The 20,688-nt window shown below is 40.9% G+C and overlaps 1 protein-coding gene across 3 annotated transcripts in view; it reads right to left on the bottom strand.

Annotated features, from left to right (window-relative positions):
- The window catches only part of GRIA2 (glutamate ionotropic receptor AMPA type subunit 2), an 89,177-nt gene extending 78,237 nt beyond the window's left edge, over window positions 1-10,940 (bottom strand). For 2 of the 3 annotated variants that reach the window (XM_069013568.1, XM_069013570.1), the window contains exons 1-2: window positions 10,580-10,940; window positions 10,101-10,241 (exon numbers count right to left, since the gene is read on the bottom strand). In XM_069013568.1, coding sequence (XP_068869669.1) covers window positions 10,101-10,241; window positions 10,580-10,667 — 229 coding nt within the window. In that variant the 5' untranslated portion in view covers window positions 10,668-10,940. The remainder of the gene's footprint in view (window positions 1-10,100; window positions 10,242-10,579) is intronic. The other variant, XM_069013569.1, reaches the window with a different exon arrangement.
- Between the last annotated feature and the right edge of the window lie 9,748 nt (window positions 10,941-20,688).

Genomic DNA, 20,688 nt, shown 5'->3' with positions numbered 1-20,688 from the left:
TACAAAGTACATGCTCCAAGCAACGTTTCAGACACTGGAGTGCCTGGACACCTGAACAGATGTGCCACGGAGCTTGGAGGACACTCCCATTTCCTGGAGCTGCCCCTTGAGGTCACACAAGATAGGGTGAATATCACAAACGGGGTCTTCAGGATTTTAACTGCAAGTGAATTAGAAGTGCTTCCACAAATGGAGACCTTGAAGAATATATTGTGGTTTTTATCATATTGAAATAGAAGTAAGCAGATAAGCTCAAAGAAACATTAAGTGCTCCACTTGCTAACAAAATCAGTATTTGCAGCCCACAGATGCTTGTTTACTTCTATAGCAAAAGTATGCTACTTGGTTTTATAGTCAAGCTAAAACACATTTTACTACAAGTAAAAAAAAAAAGTTAAGAGAAAATTAAAAATTCAAGTTTATGCAAAGATTTCATTACATAATAACATCCAAGATCAAATACATACAAAGGAGTAAGTATTATGTTTTTTCTCTTCACTTACACAAGCATAGGCCAAACTCTTCCATTTTCAGGCAGCAGTTCTATTTACATACTTAAACGGAGTTGAAATGGTCTAATAATTTTTCCAAGATTTCCATACTGAAACCTAACAAAGAACTTCATAAAAGTGTAAAATACATAAGAAATGCCAATCAAACAACCAAACAAACATGGGGTCTTATATGAGCATGTGCCAAAAAGTTTGGAAACAATATTGTGTAGGTCAAATTCAAACATTATTGCCCTTTTTAGATATTGTTTAATCCCTGCCTCTTCCCAGATACAAAAAAACCAAATCCATTTTCCACATTTAGACAGAAAAAATAAGTAATATAATTGTTGGATCTGGTTGTGTTCCTACTACCATCAGCAGAAGGTTGAGCATTTATTTGGTTGGGCGAAAATAGCCTGGTCTTATTGGTCTGCACTCCAGATCGCTGGATCCGGCTGCTGAATACATCAACAAATCAGATTAGTTGGTAAAAGCACTGAATGACTTTTCAGTCACCACTTTGTAGATTTTCAGCATGTTCCACTCTCACCAAATGAAAGCACCTTAAGATGGAGCAGATGGAAGGCTGTGAGTGAAATTAAAACCATACTTATACTGCAATATATAATATATAGTGACTCATATTCTCATCTTCCTGATCCCTCAAATCCATCTAGTCTTTCAATATATTTCCAACTGTTCATTTAAAATGGCTTTGAAAGTTTAAAGCTGTGTATAAATCTGGCCCATTAATATTTGTTGGTTGAGCAATTGTTTAAATTAATATAACTGAATTTTCCTAATAGGTTTTCTTTTCCTCTATGCTTTATCATGACAACAAAGGGTAAGAAATTGTCTTCCTGCTTCCAAAACCTCGAAGTTACTTTCCTTCTTCCTGTGTCAGGCAAAACGTAGGATTACTAAGGTTTTTTTAACCAAAAACTAATCAAGGCAGGAAAAATGAAGAAGAGTAAGAGACAGGGAGGGATTCTGACATCAAGACAAGTGCCAAAGGCATTCAACTTGAAAATGAAAGACTAAGGGTTAAAATTCAGGTCTTCTGCCTGACATGGACAAGAGAAATAAAATAACTAAGTTACTTCCTGTATGATTCTCCTAACCACTCCCTGTAATTCCAGTGTGGATCAATTCTGCTTTTTTTATAAGTAGCATTGGTGTAGCTTATTTAAGCATGTGCCTGGTATGCACTAACCATGCAAGTTATTCACCCTGCTTTACAAATATTACACCGGGAATACACTCTCAAATATCAGTAGGTCTCTGCCCAAGGTACAGTCACACAGGAACATTTTGCTGCTTGCCAGAACTCACATTTGTACAAAGAACCCCCTCTGAGACTGTAATAGTACAGTGTAATGGAATTCACGACATTCATAGAGGGGAAAATTTAAAAAAAAATATAAATAAGCATTTTGGCTTGGAAGACATTTTGTCAAAAACAACTCGTACCTAGTATCAGGAAGAAACATTTTGAGCAAGCTAACCCTCAACAACCTCAATTCCAAAGATTTATGAGATAATTGAACAAATTAATCTGACTTGTTCAGAGCTGTACAGTCTGTCATCAGCATACATTTGCAGACATTCTGAGACAGTTTACACATATACAAGGAAATACAACGCATTCAAAAAATTTAGATCCACATTACATGGGATGGTAAGCCATATTAGCCTTTTAATTTTATGGATCTAAACCAGAGCAAATACATTCATAGGAGGCAGAAAACCAAAGAAAACAAATCCCTTCTCCGTGCTGCAAAGCAGTTGCAGAGCTGTTCTGCTGAGCTCTCTCGCCCTGTTGCTGACACGAGCCCTGAAAGCAGTCTTGCCCATACAGATGATGAGAAAAATCTCTGCATTACGTATTTAAATAGCAGATTGCTATTTAAATTTTCTATCATACCATGTGCTTAGAAACAATCTGTTGCTTGTAATCTTCAAAGTGTGTGAGAGAAAATCAGTTCACACCATTTGTAATAAACAGAGGCATCTTTTCTAATCCAAGTCATGTTTGTAAACTTCTAAACCCATTTATACTGAGAAGAAATTACAGTGGTATGGCACCCTTAACCACAGCAGCCTGAAAAAATGCAGCATCAAGTCAGTTATGGTTTTTTTCCAATATTAACTACCTGAAATCAAGATTAAACTGAATAGGTGATGTAGCATAGTAAACTCATGTTCATATACCTGTTTTGAACCTTTTATAAAATTAGTCCCTGTTCCTTATTGAGCTTTGAAACTCTTCTAACAGTTGTATGACTACACATTTATGAGTCAGGGCATTTGAACATTTTACAGAATTTTGCCCTACTCTTGGTCACTGGAAGAATCCTAGGGGGAAATATGCCCATTTCAAAACACAAACCGCAAATTACTCTTTTTTTTTTTAACAGTGAAAGGAAAACAGAAGTAATGAAGATGCTATTTCCATGTGCAGTAAAGCCCAGTAAGTCATTCATGGACTAACTGAAGTGACTGGCAATTCAGTTACAGAGCCAGCATCCCAAATATGCAAAACAACCATACTGATTCAAGATAATGAATATAGACCTGAATGTTTTTCCTCTGATATCAAATTAAACAGCAGATTAGAGTTGAAATAAGACATTTCTTTAGCTTGAGTCTGTCACCTTTAGTTGAACTGTATGTAACATTTCAACTCTCAAAAAAAATCTCATTAATTTCTCCAAGTCAGGTTTGGGAGCAGGTGGTGGGAGATAGTAATAGCTGGAGCTAAACCACACCTTGCTGTAGAATCATGGTGAAAATCTCTGTCTTGTAAAATTTTTTTCACACTTTCATAAAGTGACTATCCATTGGAAAATGTATTAGGCATCTCTACATTAAATCAGATTCAGGACAGGAATGTTAACTCTCTGTATTCATTGCCCAGACGGGGACTTTGGGGAGGAAAAGGTAAATTCCTCATAAATTGAGTGATTTGAGAACCTTTCATACAATAATAAAAAAAAAGAAGAAAACAATAATCAAAGATCTGTGGTGGAATAAACCAAGGGGTCACAGCAGTGCTGCATAAGAAAGTAAAAATTGTTCTGTGGTGGTCCTATATACAGATAGATAAAGAAAAATGAACAGTATTTCAAAAGATATCTATACCACTCTGTAAGTGCACCCAAATAAATACAATAGCTGTATTTTAAGCACAGTTATTGATTTTAAAAGGTTCAGTATGAATTTGTTCAACATGTGGTTATTTAAAACCTGCTTGCACTCCTTACTGTTGAGCTGGTTCACAGTATGCCTTCACAATGTTTATCTGATGATTTTATTCACTCCTTATTGCTTATCCATAAAGAATTCATTATTGAAATTATTTACTAATTTAAATAAAAGCCCTTTTGCAGTTTCAACAAGGTTATACTTAATATGCACTTGTAGTCGATGCAAAGTCTTTTTAGGAACTTGCCAAAGGAAAACATTAAGGTTTCAAGACAAAACAATAATGATGCTCCACAAACCTATATAATCTGTATAAAAACATCCAGACTTCTGCCCTATACCTTTTCAGAAACCTATGTGGCAAAAGGAATTAATCTCTTGCCCACTAAAAGCAGATGCCACTGTATTCACGTTCTGATAAATGTAATGACCAGTTGAAAAATAATGGGACGAATCTTGTACATTTCAGAAATAAGAGTTCCAGTTCACTGTCAGATAGAAAGCCCATTCACATATACATACAGAGAGAGTTTGATCTATACAACTGCATTTTTTACCTACTGGGGTATGTTTTCAGTGTTGTTTTCAATCTGACCTGATATTCCTTGTCTTCTTGTGACATTGTTTCCAGGATATGGGCATGAGCCTTCAATATAAAAAATTAGTAATTCATGCATCTGGTTCACAGGCATGAGAACATGACTTAAAGAGATAAATTATCTTATTAGTAAGTGCTATGAGATAATCCTCTTCAGAAAAATGGACTGTAGAGTTTAACCAATGTCCTGCTTTTTATTTATCTGACATTCAAAATAAACTGCTGTTCACTCTGTTAAGTACATATGTGTGTATATTTACATATACATGTGTGTATACATACATGTCTGTCTATATATGTACATATAAAAATTTATGTTTACTGTGGGTTATATCCTCTTTTTAGTTTCCTGAAAATTACTATCAGCATATAGGATTTTAATTTGATTTTAATTAATTAATTAAAAATTATATTTTCCTTAAGAAAATAGTTTTTAACAATTTAATCATGTTTTCACAGAGAATGCCTGAGAAATTATGCTATCTGAATTTTCAAAATAATGATAATTATCTGTTTAATGTATTTTCAAACTAATATGTTCCCAGATATTATATACTTTCCTAGTAATTATCGACTGCTCAAAAGGAATTATTTATCTCTTAAATATGCCTTAATTCTCAAAAATATTTTTATCATGAGAAGCTTGAAAAAAAGAACTAATGAAACCAGCAGTAACAGCATCACTTAGTGCAGCGGTGCTTGGTTTGTGTGCTTAATACACACAGGATAGTAAAGGAAGTCTTATGGACACAAGGAGTTAAGTACATCCCCAACTATGTGCAGTCAATCACACCCATTGAAGTCAGTGTAAATTAAGACTTTCATTAGCATAAACAGAAAAAAAATTACTATATTTTCATATATATTAATAAAATCACATATAAACACATTAATATATTGAAGAGATTGACTGCTAGTATTGGTTTATTTGCAAGCTTGATTGGCATATTTAAGGCATGATTGCCATACTACTCACAAACTACTATAAAACACAAATCACTTTCAGATTTCTAGGAGTAAAATATATATTCGTACTGTATTCAAAACTGCATGGTAAATTATTTCAGATTTTATGGACAAAATTAATGCAATAATCACATAATAAGAATTTGAAAAGTCAAGTAGGCAAGAGAGAACTGTTGTTTTTGTATCTGCCCACATTCTGGAGCACGGCTGTGTGATAATGGTCTGTGAGCCAGGCACAAAGGTGCACAGCAGGGACAGCACTGTCACACAATAAATACCCCAGCTTTCTTTATGAATAACTCTCAGGAGCAGAAGAATGTTTAAAGTTTGCTACAGAGATCAATTTTGAGAGGAGAAATGTTTTGAGAGAAGAAAAATCACAGGAGTTCCCACTGTAGGCTACATCCTGGTTTTATTGTATCCTTTTACTGCAGAAACCCATCTGATCCTGACCATTTTAATTACAAGAAGGCACAGAACCTATTTCACATCTGCTCACTGAGCCTGAGAAATGTTTTATAGTGAAAAGGAAATGAGAAGGACCAGGAATACAAATGAACTGAAACACAAGCAGCTAATAAATTCCTCCTTTCCTTAAAATCAGTTCTAATAATTTATTGTGAAATACATTTAGGCTTGGTCCACAGTAATTTTAATTCAAATAAACACATTTAAATTTTTTTCATCCTTCCCTTTAAAGGATGTCTTTTGCTTATTCGTTAAGCATTTTGCCAACAATATGCTCAATGCTATTTCTTTAAGAATGAAAGCTATAGCATTTTATTCCAAAATGCTTGGGGAAACCTTTGCCATGACTCTCAAGTTGCAACATGCCAGATATTCATAGGTTTTCAAAGCTGCTGGTTGAAAATATAATGAAAGGATCTAAGGTTTATGCATGAATCAACATACCCTTGTCACAATGTCATGGTGCAGTGATCCCTGCAGAGCTGTAAGACTTGATTTAAAACAGAAAAGCTCAACACTGGCTCTTGAGCCAGCAGGATTAAACATCCAAGATTGTACATATATTACTTCTGTGCTCAAACTACTGTATGAAAAACTTGTTACCATTATGGCAGTTTTATAGCACTCTATAGGAAACATCTCTTTAAGTGACTCCAATATCCTTTCAGTGCTAATATATGTCAGAACACAGTACAACTACCCCTGAAGTTGTTGGGTAGGCAGATTTAAGAGGAAAGGACTTCATCTTCATCACTTTCCTTCTTTCTTATTTTGACAGAATTAAGAACTTTTAAAAAATCTGATATAACCAATGGTCAACACTCCTGTTGTTGTAGACTATGCTCAATTACACTGTGCTGAAGGATACTGAAGTCCAGTGGTTTGGACATGTCCCAGTTCTGCCCTATGAATTGCCTCCAGTGCCCTACCTTTGTTCCAGCTGTTAAACAGACAGAACCGAGGAGATTCTGTCAGAATGAATCCAGAATTCTCACAAAGTGCTAAGCCTAGCCCATTTCTCTTGAAGGGTGCAACAGCAGTCACAGCAGTGAACACTGCTCCTCATCGGGCCATTACTCTGAAAAAAATGTACACCACCTCTCAATCTAAACCATTAAGCTTCCGAGTGATGCTGACTTATGAAGTGTCAAACTGCAATTAGATTCCAACAGCTGCTCCCAATGACCTGTCAACAGAGCTTTGCAGAGTTGCAACAGTCCAACAAACTAAAGTGACTATTTTTTATGGCTACTTTTTGAACATAATTGACTTGTGTCCCTTTCCCAGGTTACGTGAAGGTGGCCCATCCACCTTGGTCAAAATCAGTAGAACCGTGGCCCAATTTGCTGTCATGCAATATGAAATGACATGATCTCTTAGTGTTGATGTGAAATTCCCACTGAAGTGCAAGTCATGACATGAGTTAAGGCTACCTACTCACAGTGTCCACTCCACTACTACACCCATTTTCTGGCCACCTTTAAATAACTGAGTAGTCTCACTATTTGGAACATTCCTCGGGGGTATGTGACCACCATCTCCTCCTTTCTGAAGTTTAGGAACCTAATTTAAAAGTAGTACCAGCAACACTGATTCATCTAAAAACCATTTGCTCCATCAACAAACTCCAAGCAAGCGCTGATAATTAGTTTGAAGACTTCAACATATTTTTACAGCTGGCTTTCTGTTTGCTTGCTTGTTTTTAAAGCAGATGGAATAGTGTGCTGTTGCCCTGAGGCTACCAGGGGAGGGAGGCAGGCCCAGCCCCGGCAGGGTGGCGGAGGGGACCCCAGGTGCTGCCGGCTGCCACCGGCAGGTGCCAGGTCGGGATCAGAGGGCAGGGCTGCACCCCACCTCTGCCACACCAGCCAGAGCTTCTGCAGCCTGAAACATGGCAGGCTCAGGGGTTTAAATCAAGAGCCAAAACATTTCAGTGGTCGATTTGGGCAGAAAAGGTCATCACTTCTATTATGGTATAAGCCCGCCACTACATCTCTGTGAAGGACAATCACCTTGCTGGAGTGAAATACCTGGGTAAACACTGAAGCATTTTCAGATTCATATTATCCTACATTTCTGTGACCTTCTTTTATACCTGCATTGTTTCACAGTGCTGGTTTTGGGCACAAGTTCTTTGAACACAATTCTGGAAATAAAAAAAAACCAACACCCCACCCAAAAAAAAGCCCTAACAAAACCAACCAGCAGAATGTTCAGCATTTCAAATGAGAACAAGCATAGAGGGGACAAAAAAAGTTGGATTCTTCTTAACCACTTGTGCATGCTGTGCTCTGCAATCAGCTCCTAAATTCTACTTCTACTTGTACGCCAAACATTTCTCTTTGGAACTCCTTTTTCTCCCATGAAACCCTTCTGGGAAGGTAATCAAGGGGATACTATACATATTTTTATCACATGCTTCACTAGTCAATTAAATCCAATGCACAAGGTAACTTCACTAAACCATCACTGGTAACTGAAGTGATGAAAAACAAGTACATGTTCATGTCTTAATTTGGAGCTCTTCAACCTGCTTGGAAATTGAAGCCTTGCACAAGGTCCAGACAAAAGAAAATCTAAAATGTGGACAGCATCTCCCTTCTGCTGGAAGCCTCAAAGTCCACTACTGCAGTCTAGAGCCTACACATATCATCTGAGTATTGTAAAAGTTCTCCAAGAAAGACAAGAACAAGGCACACAGACTCTGGTCAAAAGCACTTGATGGTCTTGGAGAAAATTATGTAACCTTTACTTTCTCAAAGACAAAGTGATTATGCTCATCTCCAGTACCAGTAGGAAAAAAAAAATCTGGTGTTTTGCAAAACCTTTTTTCAGGTTTTGTTAACTTCACAGAATTGAGGAACACAGAAAGACCTGTCACATTTTTGCAGAATGCCGTATAAACTGCTACACTTACTTCACCAACAGTCCAAGTAACATCATCTGCAAATACAGACCGCATGTGGTTCTGGTTGATACAAACTCCCATTATCTAAGAAAGGAAGAACTATCCAAGCAGTTTGCAAAGAATAACAATTTAGCATTAATGTGGCTGATTACATGCTCTGACCTTTTCTGCCTTCAGCTATGTATGCTATACCCTCCTACCCTCACACATGCCACTGAAAGCTCCTTGCGTTGAGCTCTTGCACCACCTATCCAAGCATCTGTGCCAAGGCGCCCCTCTTCAGCACCACCGCACCTACCACAAGGTAGCTGAATCAGGGGGATACAAAAAGGTCGCCAATGAAGGGAAATCGCTCCCGCTAACAGCTAACCTCCAGATTCAGTGTCTCTTGCGTCTTTTTCCCAGGAGGGACAGGAAAACGCCTGGGGGAGCGCGGTGCTGGGCGGGAGCGACCGGCGCGGCACCGAGCGCGCTCCCCACCCGCTGCCGCCCGCGCCGCTGCGGAGATCGCGGGTTCGCCCGAACCGGGCACGTGCGGCACGGGGGCAGCGGGGGCAAGGCGGGCACGCCTCGCCGCCCTGGGAACGCCGCCTCGGCTCCCCGCTCTCACCCCGGCACGGACCGTGCCAGCCGCCCCTGGCCGCACGCCGGGCCGAGCGACAGGAGGCAGAAGCGCACACCGCTGCGGGACTCGCCGCCCCGTCCGGGGCTCCTCTCTTCGCGCTACCACGACCGCGTTGCTCCGCCCCGCCTTCCCCGTCGCCTGCCGCGCAACGCACGTGCTCCGCGCCCCGCGGCACGCGTGCGGCCGGGCCCTGCCGAGCCGAGGGCGGAGCCGGGGCACGGTCCCGCCGGGAGAGCCGCGGGGGCGGCGGGCTCCCGGCGAAGCTGAGCGGACGGCGAGCGCGGCCGCCCATGAGCGCGCCAGGCGGGGGGCGAGCGGGCGGCGAGATGGAGCGATGGAGCCCGCAGCACCGCGCGGCGTAAAATGGCTGATCGCCCCCCGCCGCCCGCTCCGCACCCCTCGGCTGCTGGCCAGAGGGGGCCCCGGCTCTGGCCGCGCCGGTAGCGAGGTGGCTCCGCAGCCCGCGGGCAGCGGGGGAGCGCTGCGGGCAGCCCCGGGGCCGCACAGCCTTACGTAACACGCGGGGGGAGCCGCCGGGAACCATTTTACACCTCCCGGAGGGCTGGGGGGGGGCTCACGGAGACCCCGCGCCCCGTTCGCACGGGGCCGGGCGCTCCCACACCTGCTCGGCGGCGGGGCGGCTCCCCCCGGCACCGCACCCCGCACACGCCCCCACCCCGCGCACACACACACACACACACACACGTACCCCGCACACCCCCGCACACACACACACACACACACGTACCCCGCACACCCCCGCACACACACACACACACACACACGTACCCCGCACACCCCCGCCGCCACGGCAGGCTGGCAGCGCCCGCTACTCACAGGCGTTGGTGACGGCGAAGCTGTTGGCCACCTCCAGGTTGTCGATGTGGGGAGTCAGCCTGAACTCCGAGGTGGAAAACTGAACCATCCCTACCCGAAAGGCGCTGTACTCCTGATCGGCGCCCCTCGGGAACAGCCCCCCTGCAGGGAAACACACACGCGTCAGGCGGGCGGGGGCACCGGCGGAGCGGTGCCGGGGCCAGGTCTCTGCCCGCCGCGGGGCTGGGCTGGGCGCGGGTGCCGGTGGGCGCCGCTGCCGGAGCGGTCCCGGCCGCGGCTCCGTCCTGTGTCGGGGGTCGCGGGGGCCGGGCGGTGTGGCCGGGGAAAAGGCGAGGGGACCTCGCTGGCGCCTGGCGGGCACCGCGGTGGGACTGGGCGCGCGGCGACATGACAGGAATGCCCGAGTGACACCGGCGGGGATGAAGGATCGAGAGATCCGCCGGGAGGAGAGCGGGGTCCCCCCAAATGCGGGCACCTACCGATCTGTATGCTGTTAGAATTGACCCCCCAGATCAGTCCCCACAACACAGGAGCCAGGAAGACAGAAATATGCATAATCTTTTGCATTTCCAGGAAAAGTAGAGCATCCACAAAGCCACGGAAACAGCCCTTTCTTCTTCCTCCTCCTCCTTCTCCTCCGCGGAGCGCGCTCGTCAGCAAATTAGATCCCGTGCGCTCCGGGCGAGCGGCCGGCGGGAGCAAGCGAGCCACGGGAGGGAAGGAACGAGAAGAGCCCCGCGGCAGGCGCGGGAGAAGCCGCTGTCTGAGCTGCCGCTGCCGCTCCGGTGCTGGTCGCGGCTCCGGCGCTGAGCGGGATGGGGGTGATGGGGGTGCCGGCGGTGCCCGCTGCGCTCCCGCCGCCCGGCCCGGCCCGGCCCTGCCCTCGCACGCGCTCGCCCGCGCTCCTCGCACTCAACGGGCGGGCGGCGCTCCCGGCGAGGCGGCGGCGGCGGCGCCTGCGCGGAACCGGCCCCGGCGGGAGCGCGCCCGCCGCGCCCCCTCCGCGCCGCGCCCCGCCCCTCCGCGCGCCCGCCCGCCCGCCTCCAGCACCGCGGACAGCGGCCTCACTTTTGGGAGATTATTTATTTATTCGCTCGGTTATTTATTTATTTATTTATTTACTTACTTATTTCACCCGCCTCCCCCAGGACGGAGCCACCTCACAAATACACCTGAAAAGCACATTCCCATTTTTTTGTTTTAGCTGCTGTAGCCAAACCGTAGAAGTTAATGTGCAGGAAGAGTTAAAGCTATTCTGATATTTCATTTTCATGCATAATGGGGATTTTTTTTTTCTTTCCAAGATGGGTTCCAGCTGTATTAGCTAGACATGCTATTTACTGCAAGCTAAATTTAACATTTCTCAGTTTGGCACGAAGTCTGTTGCTGTGCACCACACACACACACACACAATTTATAGAAAAAAAGGCAATGTGGCTTTCCTGTGGCCATGACAATGAATTTGCTATTAAGTGATCATTTTCTGGCATTTTTTTTTATTAATTTATATTTAGTTAATGATGGGAAATATCCACATAGGAAAGGATACTGATCCTGCGTTGCATTCCCTTTTCCCCCTTTTTTATTTCTTTATTATTATTAAATTGTTTTAATTCTCCTTTCCCGGAGGAGGGGATTGAAGCTTCAGGTATTCAGATAACAATATGAGTACATATCCTGAACACATAGGAAGTAGGCAATTTGAAGCCCTTTACTCATCACTAATTCATGATGAGTTTTGTTTCATTTGAGTCATTTCGCCGGGAAATTCTGTACAAGCTTCTGTCTGTACTTGTCTCCTCTCTCTCACCCACAAAATGAGATGAGCCTGAAAAAGAGAGCAAGCTTTAACATCCTGAGCATAAAGCCCCTGTGGGCTTATCTGGGTGGAATGGCAGAGTTTCTACAGCCCTTCCTCACTCTCTCCCCCAGCCTGGTCTCTCCCAGAAGCCACGTTTTGCACTGCATGGTAAAACCTACTGCTGAATTCTGTGAGAGGGGCAGGCAGCATCACTGTGACAATCAACAGATTAAGCTGTCAGGGGAAAGCTTGTGTTCAGGCAGTCCCCACTGCATCCTGGACAATGAGATATACAGACATTTACTTTTAATAAATATTTCAGTGTAAAACTGCCAATCTTTAAGAGAAGTGTAGATAAATTGTACGCTTCTTTTTTCACCGAAATCTAAAGCATCCCCTTTATGTATAACAAATGAGACTAAAATGAAGCAAAGACCTCAGTTTGAAGATTATACTTTAATATGTTATAATAAAACAAAAAATCGTATTTGCCAATATACATTATAGCTGCATAATGAACTAACATATAAAAAGGATTTGGGTGATGTAAAAAATAAAAATAAAATCTAGAAGAATCCTACTTTTTGAATTAGCTGTATTTGCAGTTATGGAAAGGATTTAAATCTTTAGACTGTTATTTGAGGCATTGGGGTTTTTATCTATTGGTTTGGGTGTTTGGGTTTTTTTGTGTTATAGAGAATAGTGCTATTCCATATAAGCATCAAGACCTTTGTCGGACACAGTAAAAATAATTCATGGCGATGCATGTTTTAGCTGCTTAGACAACAAAATATTATTTTATTGTTTGTACTAAAGCATGGGTAAATGCTATACTAAGTTTTGATCCCACTGTAGTGGGCACTGCAAAATGAGCAACCTTATCTGAGTCAAATAGTTTATAGATGAAGGTCCTGAGCCCAGTCTCTGTCATGAATTGGCCTTGCTATGTCTTCCAAGATAAAGACCTACAGAATGTAGCATAGCAGGTAGGTAAAATAAAAGTGATCTGAGTAAAGAAGTTAATTACCAATTACAGCTGGGGGTTCTGTACAGACTATTTGTGATGAGTTAGTAACAGCTGCCACGGCAATCCCAGCTGATACCGCCCTGGCTGTTGATTTTCTAATGTGTATTTTTCCATTTCAGAATTGTGAGCCTGTATGGGTATACATCATGTTCAATGTGTGCATGTGTATGTATGTGCATGTACTACTCCAAATTTGTACCGTCATGTCAGAACATGTAGGAAAAAAAGTCAAACTATGCGGCCATATTCCACTGTTGGTGTGCCAGGGACAAATAAAAGATTTCAACTCATATGAGTAAGTACAAAAGGACAGCATAGGCTAGTCAATCAGCAAGGAAACAGTTTAATCAGAATTTAGTAATAGTGAAAAATGTCGATAATTTTTTACAAAGGGCTTCTTCTACTCTATTTTTTATAACCATCTAATAGAAAAGATGCAAGTGGGCAAAGGAGAAAAAAGGAATTTATAGGTGATAGTAATTTATGATCATGTACTAAAAATAGACATACTCATTAACACTGTGCATGAGAAAATCAGACTGCATTGCTGGGAATCATATTCAATACTTTTTACTCCAGGGAAAAGAATCTTGCAAGAGGTAAGTAAGGATTGTATTCTTAAAAACAGAAGATTATATTCTTGTATGCATTCTTCTAAATCCATTAAAGGAGCTCATATAAAAATGCATTAGTTCAGAATGTGAACAAAGCATCAACAGGGAGACTGTTAATAATAAGCATCAATCACTTGTTGAAAGGAACATAGCAGTGCAATAATAATGAAAACAATGGCAGATGACAGAAGACCAGATACGGAATAAAAAAATTTCAGACTCCTGAAAAACCCAAGTGCCTAATCCTGATTCCATAGTACTCCAGGAGAGATTTGCTACTTACTGCAAAGAATCATGGCTATACTTGATTTAACAATTTAATATTGTCTAATGGATATTCTGAACGTAAGGCAGAAGTTGGTGAGGAAGTTAAAAAGAGCTGATATATGTGCTAATCAGAAGTAAAATTTATCAGGAATACATTTCCTCTGCAATTCATCCTGGCACAATCCTGGTTGAGACAGTGGCTGCAGTTCAACTAAATGTTCATATGTTTCACCAGCTGAATATGAGATGCAGAAAGAAACCTGGAAAAGACTGAAGAACTGGAAATTTTTGCCTTGTGCTCAGAAACATTTAGCGATCACTCCATATACTTATCAAAAACATAGTTCAGGAATGGCTTGATGACATGGAGTAGATGCTACAGGAAACTAACTTAGACAATATAAAACATTTGAGGAGAAGGATGGAGTCAAAAACTCAGTTGTTGAATGCTGATATTTATCACATTCAGATTAGAAACTAAGTTTCTCGTTTTGTTTAGGAATGTGTCATTGACGATGCACGCATATACTGAGCAGTGTAATGAATTCCTCAGCCGTGCAAAATGCTCAGTTAAAACCAGACTCTTTTCTACATATCCTAGTTGAAAAAAGTTAAATTCTGAGAAGGTGCTTGGCAAGAGCTCAGACTAAAAGGTTATAGTGGGCCTTCCGGTCTTTTATCAATCCTTGGGGTTTCTATTCAGAATTATTTTCAATATCTTCTTCATTATAAAAAAAAAAAACCTTAAAGTGTGCAGATTTAATAGGATGCAAGAATGCTGTACCAATGTATGAATCCTTTGATTCCATGGCTGATCAAGAAATACTTCCCTTCAATAAAGATTATTGTCTTTGGATTTTTGTAATCTGCAGAACTTTTTCAAATACCAGTAAATGTAAATAAAGAGGAAATACAAATGAAGGTTCCAAGTTCCAAATCTTTTTTGAAGTGTGTAGTCCCATATGTTCACTCTGGATCTCAAGAGTCTTTTTAAAAATAAAAAGTACGTCCTGATCTTCCATGCTCATTCGGCTTCCTGTTCTGATTAGCAAACACGTACTGTTCCCATTAACAGCACACACACCCAGGGAGGACACGCTCTAAGGAATTGCTTAGGCTGCCTTCTATTTCATGATTTTGGTGATGGAAAAAGCAACATCATGACCCTTCTGGTACAACTGATGTAAAATAATTAGTAATAATCATATGGCTCTTGCTTCCCTTTGCTGGGTAGTAGCTGTGACAGTGCAGTTTGTTACCAGCTTAGCTAACTGTTATGAGAAATTTATAGCAATTTGGGATTTACCATTTTTATTTGAGCTACTTGTGTTCTTCTTATTTTGCAAGAAATTTTATATTTATTTTGCCAATAAAATCACTTAAGTATATGCTAAATAAACCATGTGTGTGGAAAATTTGCTATGGATTACTTCAATTTTTTCTACTGAGATTATAGCAAATTACATTATTAAGCCCCTGGAAAAATATAAAAGGAACGCTTTCAGATTAGACGGTGCATGCTAAATCCCTGATTCTTGTCTGGCAGTGACTTTTTCTTCCAGTGGTATAAAAAACTTCCATTGCTTTGTCTCAGACCCAAGGGATTTCTTATTCCTGTTCTAATTTTTCCCCTGCCTACCTGCTACTTCTCTTCTTCTTTGCTTTCTCCTTTCTTGACTGATTTCCATCTGGTTTTCCAATGCATTGCCATCAGAATCTCCTTTTCTATATGGTTATTTTGATTTCACCCTCATATTTTACTCCCTATTCCCTCTCTGGAGCACAGCTAATTCAAATGTGTTGGATTGTTGCTTTAGACTATAATAGCCAGCCTTGATCCTCTCTTTTCATTTACCACCTCTTCCATCTGTTCCATGAGCAATGCCAGCCTTGACTTCAGTGTTGCTTTTTATTCTCATCATGTTCTTATTCCTTTATTCATGCCAGTGTCTATATTTGAAGTATCAACTCTACACCCATTTTTCAGGTCAGTTCTTAATCACTGAAATTCCTCTCTAGCCTTGCACCTTTTCTGTCACCTGTGAGAAATGTTTTACTCGTTATGCAGAATGAAAAGCCCTTTGGAGATGATGAAGACATCAGATTTCATATACTGGTGGACTGTTCCCTGCTGAGGTATGGTACTTGTCAAATCCCCAGTACTTGTCAAATCACCTCTCCACCTCACTTACCTGCATTCATAAACAACATGCTAAAAAGTTAAAAGGCAAATACGAGCTGACAAGAATGTTATAGTCTGCTCTCTATTGACATATCTGGGGTACACTTTTAGTGTTACTCTCTAATTTCTACTCACTTATGATTCGGACCTTTTTTCTGTTAAAAATAGGTGCTTGTTCCCTCAGCAATCACAGCACCATGTGGTAATCCCACAAGTTCAGAATCCCAAGCAATAATACTGAGAAGCAGCTCTGGATCTGCAAATCACAGACATTGAAACCCAAGGCTAATATGTGCCAGTGATAGTAAAACCTTTGTATATGCTTGGTCACATATTCCTCTACAGTTAAATTTATGAGTATTGTAGGAATTTGATTCTGTCATTGTAGTGAGTAGGCAGAAGTAGTATTTCAAACAAGGACACTGGACAAATACCAGCCCATGGGAAATGGACTGTGTAATCATCATTCTCAGCATGGAGAGAATGTATTAAACGTTCTCAGTTTAATATTTCACCCAGACATAAAAACTATTCATAACATATATGCTTATTCCATTTACCTTAGAAACCTGGAGAAATCAGCTGATCTTTTTCAAATTTGAACCTGTTGCAAAGCTGATGACCATCAGAGATTTGACTTCTTTTTATATCCCAACAGATAAAATTAGTTCATGAACACTGAACTCTAGCAGAGAATGGAAATTCTCACAGTGGTTTTCCATGCTAATCAACACTATAATTTGCTTTATGACCTCGCACAGGATTCAGGACAGTGTTCACATAAGCTTTGCAAAGATGCCTTCCACCACAGCAGAACTAACAGCTAAACTCCTTAATCCAGGGATGACAGCTTCTCGTAACATTCCACATTGCAAGACTGAATCTCTCCTTCTTGTCTGGAATAGTTTCTCTATGATCTTGTTCACATCCTTTGCACAAGGCTTCAAGGCCAAGAGCTTTTTGAACAAGCAGGAAAGCTGCAATGACTATGCCAGTGCTAATCCTGCTTTTGGGCTGGGGACCAAGGTGGTCAGGGCCAAAGCAGGGGAGGGGGAGAGGGCAGTGTATTTCCTCCTTCCACCCCTTGGAGCTGGGGAGCCCCGCGCCAGGCTGCTCGGTGGAGCAATTTGGCCAGCTGTCAGCGTGGGGAGGTGGATGATGGTAACAGGCTGCTTTGCTGCTCCTTCCTCAGGAAAGGAGAACAAAATCCACTACAGTCACCAAGTAAATGAAAGCTCCATCTTTCTTCTTCCACAGGGGTGCTTCCCTTTGGAGCCATACAGAAGTATCAGAAGGCACACAGGCATCAGGTTCCACTTGTCCCAACACCACTGGTCACAGCCACTGCTGCACACTAAACTGGCAGGTTTTAATGTGTCCACACATAACTGAGAATTAGGGCATAGGTTCATTTATAAGCACATTGTGCTAAGCTGCACAGTGTGAATTTTTTATTCTTTTTTTTTAAAGTTTGCTTTTAAAAGTGAAAAAACCTTATTAATCTTTTAAAAAGAAATACATTCATGATGGGGATTTAGTTTAAAAAATGGTTATTTTATTGCAGTGCATTTTATTTAGATCACTTTAATAGTTTTATAATTTTGTCAGGGCTTTTGTCACTGGGAAAATCAAGTAAAATTTAAGTTATAGTGAGTAAGAGTTTAAACACCTATCAGTCAAACAGTCCCAATTATATTTTTCATTTAAGAAAAATAAAAAATATATCAATCACACAAAAAGCATAAAGAAAATGTTAAAATAATTTATTTTATGACACAAATAAGTAAGAGAAAAATTGTTGCAGAAATTATAGTATGGATTTCAAGCCCTTACCAACACTAAAAATAAATTAAGTTGTAGGAATAGATAGAATTGCATGAGACAAGATAATAATTCCTTTCTTCAAGTATCCAAAATGTAGAAAGTTTTTGTTTTGTCCAATTACCCATTGCAGACTATTTTACACTATTTAAAAACCTCATCAAAAATAGGACATAAGATTAAAAGGACTTCTATGATTTGAAACATCAGCTCTCCTACTCTTATTATTATGATCTTTCCATAACAGAAATCTTTTTGGGTTCACCATTTACCTGTTTGACAAAAATAATTTTTATTTTAAATTTTTTTCCATCAAGAGACAAGCTTGCTCAAGTTAGCATGGAAATGTACAGAGTTCTGCTCAACAGAAGTTTATTTTTAGTTCTGAAAAACCGCTTCAGTTGTTCAGTCCCAGAACTAGTTCACAGCATAGATATTTTTACTTTCACCTCTGCATTGGCATATCTTCCCAGAGATTAGTTGTGATAGTGTGCTGTTAATGGCAAGATTTTACAATGGGGAAAAAAACCAAACCAGAAACGTAAGAGAAAACCAAAAAATTCTTATGAGGCACTTAATTTCATACTTTGGACTAGAAATACATCTACTTCATAGTAAGTTGGCAGAAAATAACATCCTTCTAACTGCACAATTGAATTAAATATAGGGTTTAATGGATGAGCTTATCATAGAAAAGATTCTGCTTATAGAATTTGTGGCATTAAAGAAAACATAAATGATGCTTGCTTGTTTTTACCAAAACTTCATTTGTGTTGCACTGTTATCTTATACATATTAACTGCTAGTCATTATTGTGGTCTGTGGAGCTGCCATTTAACCTAAGAGTGACCATGGTCCTTGCTAATTGCATTGTATGCATGGAGGTGATACACACATGTAGCTGGGTTCTGAACAATTCTACATTTCTGGCTTCCTTTCACTACAGGGACACATACACAGCACAATGAATGAAGGAATGAATGCATGAAGGGCTCCAAAAGAAAGAGATGAATTGGTGGGACCTCAAGGGCAGTTCAAAAATGGTAGTTATCAATAAAAACCTAACCTTGACCTTGAAAACGTCACTGTCATAAGTCTAAACAAGCTACAAAGGAAAACATGGACAGAGAGATGATTTATGCCTAGAGAGATGATTTACAGCTAGGACTATATGGGGCAATGACAGGGATACATCCTCTCTCCCAAATCCTGACTGCACCCAACCTGTCAGTACCAGCTGTAGCTGCTGTGAAAATAGCATTAATGTTTTTCTGTTAAATTAAGCAGATCTTCTGATGTGATCTAATGAATTCACTTTCTATAACTAAAACTATAAAAATGCCTTTGCTGATGGTATCTGGCGTAAATAAGCACACTGAAAGGCATTTTCTGCAGGAGAACCCTCACCAACATTTGCCTTCATTCTGCTGGGCTCCCTGTGGTTTTAGTGGAACTAACAAAATAGGACCTTAATTTTAGAGGTTGGTCAGCTGTAGCAAATAAACGTCAAAGGCAATGAAATGGGCTTACACAAAACACACAGGCTTTCTTTAGAAAAAGCTAGGGAAACATAAGGAGATCAGAAACTTCTTTCCTCAAATGTGTATCCAGAATCATCCAGTTCTTACTGATGTTTTCATACTATAAAGGCAGCAATAGTTCAGATTTTCTTCACAGCAAGAAGCGCTCAGTTATTTGAGGCAGTTAAGAAAAATCGCAGATCACACTAGCACTCCAAGCACTACTGCTGAACAAGATAGCAGACTGCAATATTGCTTCTTTGCTTTCTTCTTGCAGCACTGCACATAAAAAATTCTGTAGAAATGTTATGCTTCAGAATGGAATTTTCTCCATTCATCATCTGATTATTTTATAATTTTATTAATTATAGCTCATCTCAATTCAGTGCCTCATTAGATGAACAGACAATTTGGTGTTATTGACAAACGATTGTGTGATACATATGAATAATCAATTACAGTAATATCCCATGAAATGACAGTGAAGTTAAATGAATTGAAAATACCACCCTCCACGGGCTCCTGCAATCTTTTCCTTTTGAATGTCAACTATGAAAGACAACCCAGCAGCAAGCAATCCATGAGTCAGACAGACGTGTGGCACACACTTTTAACTTCCTGTGTATAAACCAGTCCTCAGGTGATTCTATCTATGCTGCCTTTGGATTACGTCCTTTAAATGACATAGTATTGCCTGAGAGGAACTTCCCATCTCAAGGATTTAGCTAACAAACCCCAAGAAATATATCCATATTTTACTGTATCCCTTTTATTAATTCATTTACTAGTAATTCACTTAACATACCTATTAATTACCCTTGATCATTACTAGCATTGGTGAGCTAATAAAATACTGGATACCAACTAATCACACTTTTTGTTTAAAGAAAAGTACTTATTGTACATTCTGTGTGACAACATTTGCTTTGAATTTGTAATTGAAGGAGCTACTCCAGTATGTGACTTCATACCAGTAAAATCCCAGAAAAGATTATTTTGGGAAGTATTGAAACACATCTGTAGTACAAGGCAGTCATTGGTCACAGCCAGAACAGCTTCATGATGGGGAAGTCTTGCTTGTCAAACCTGATTTCCTTCTACAACAGGGTAACCCACCTAGCTGATGAAGGGAAGCCAGTTGATGTAATCTTTTTGGACTTCAGCAAAGGTTTTGATACTGTCTCTCACAGGATCCTTCTGGAAAAAATATCCAGTACTCAGCTGGATAAACACATCATGTGATGGGTGAGCGATTGGCTCATGGGTCAGGAACAAAGGGGTACAGTGAATGGGTGACATCAGGCTGGCAACCTGTCTCTAGTGGGGTTCTGCAGGGCTCCATCCTAAGCTCAGTTC

This window comes from Aphelocoma coerulescens, chromosome 4 (assembly GCF_041296385.1).
Source record: "Aphelocoma coerulescens isolate FSJ_1873_10779 chromosome 4, UR_Acoe_1.0, whole genome shotgun sequence".
Lineage (NCBI taxonomy): Eukaryota > Metazoa > Chordata > Aves > Passeriformes > Corvidae > Aphelocoma > Aphelocoma coerulescens.
The sequence above is the reverse complement of the archived record's forward strand: the minus strand, read 5'-3'. Positions and strand labels throughout refer to the sequence as shown.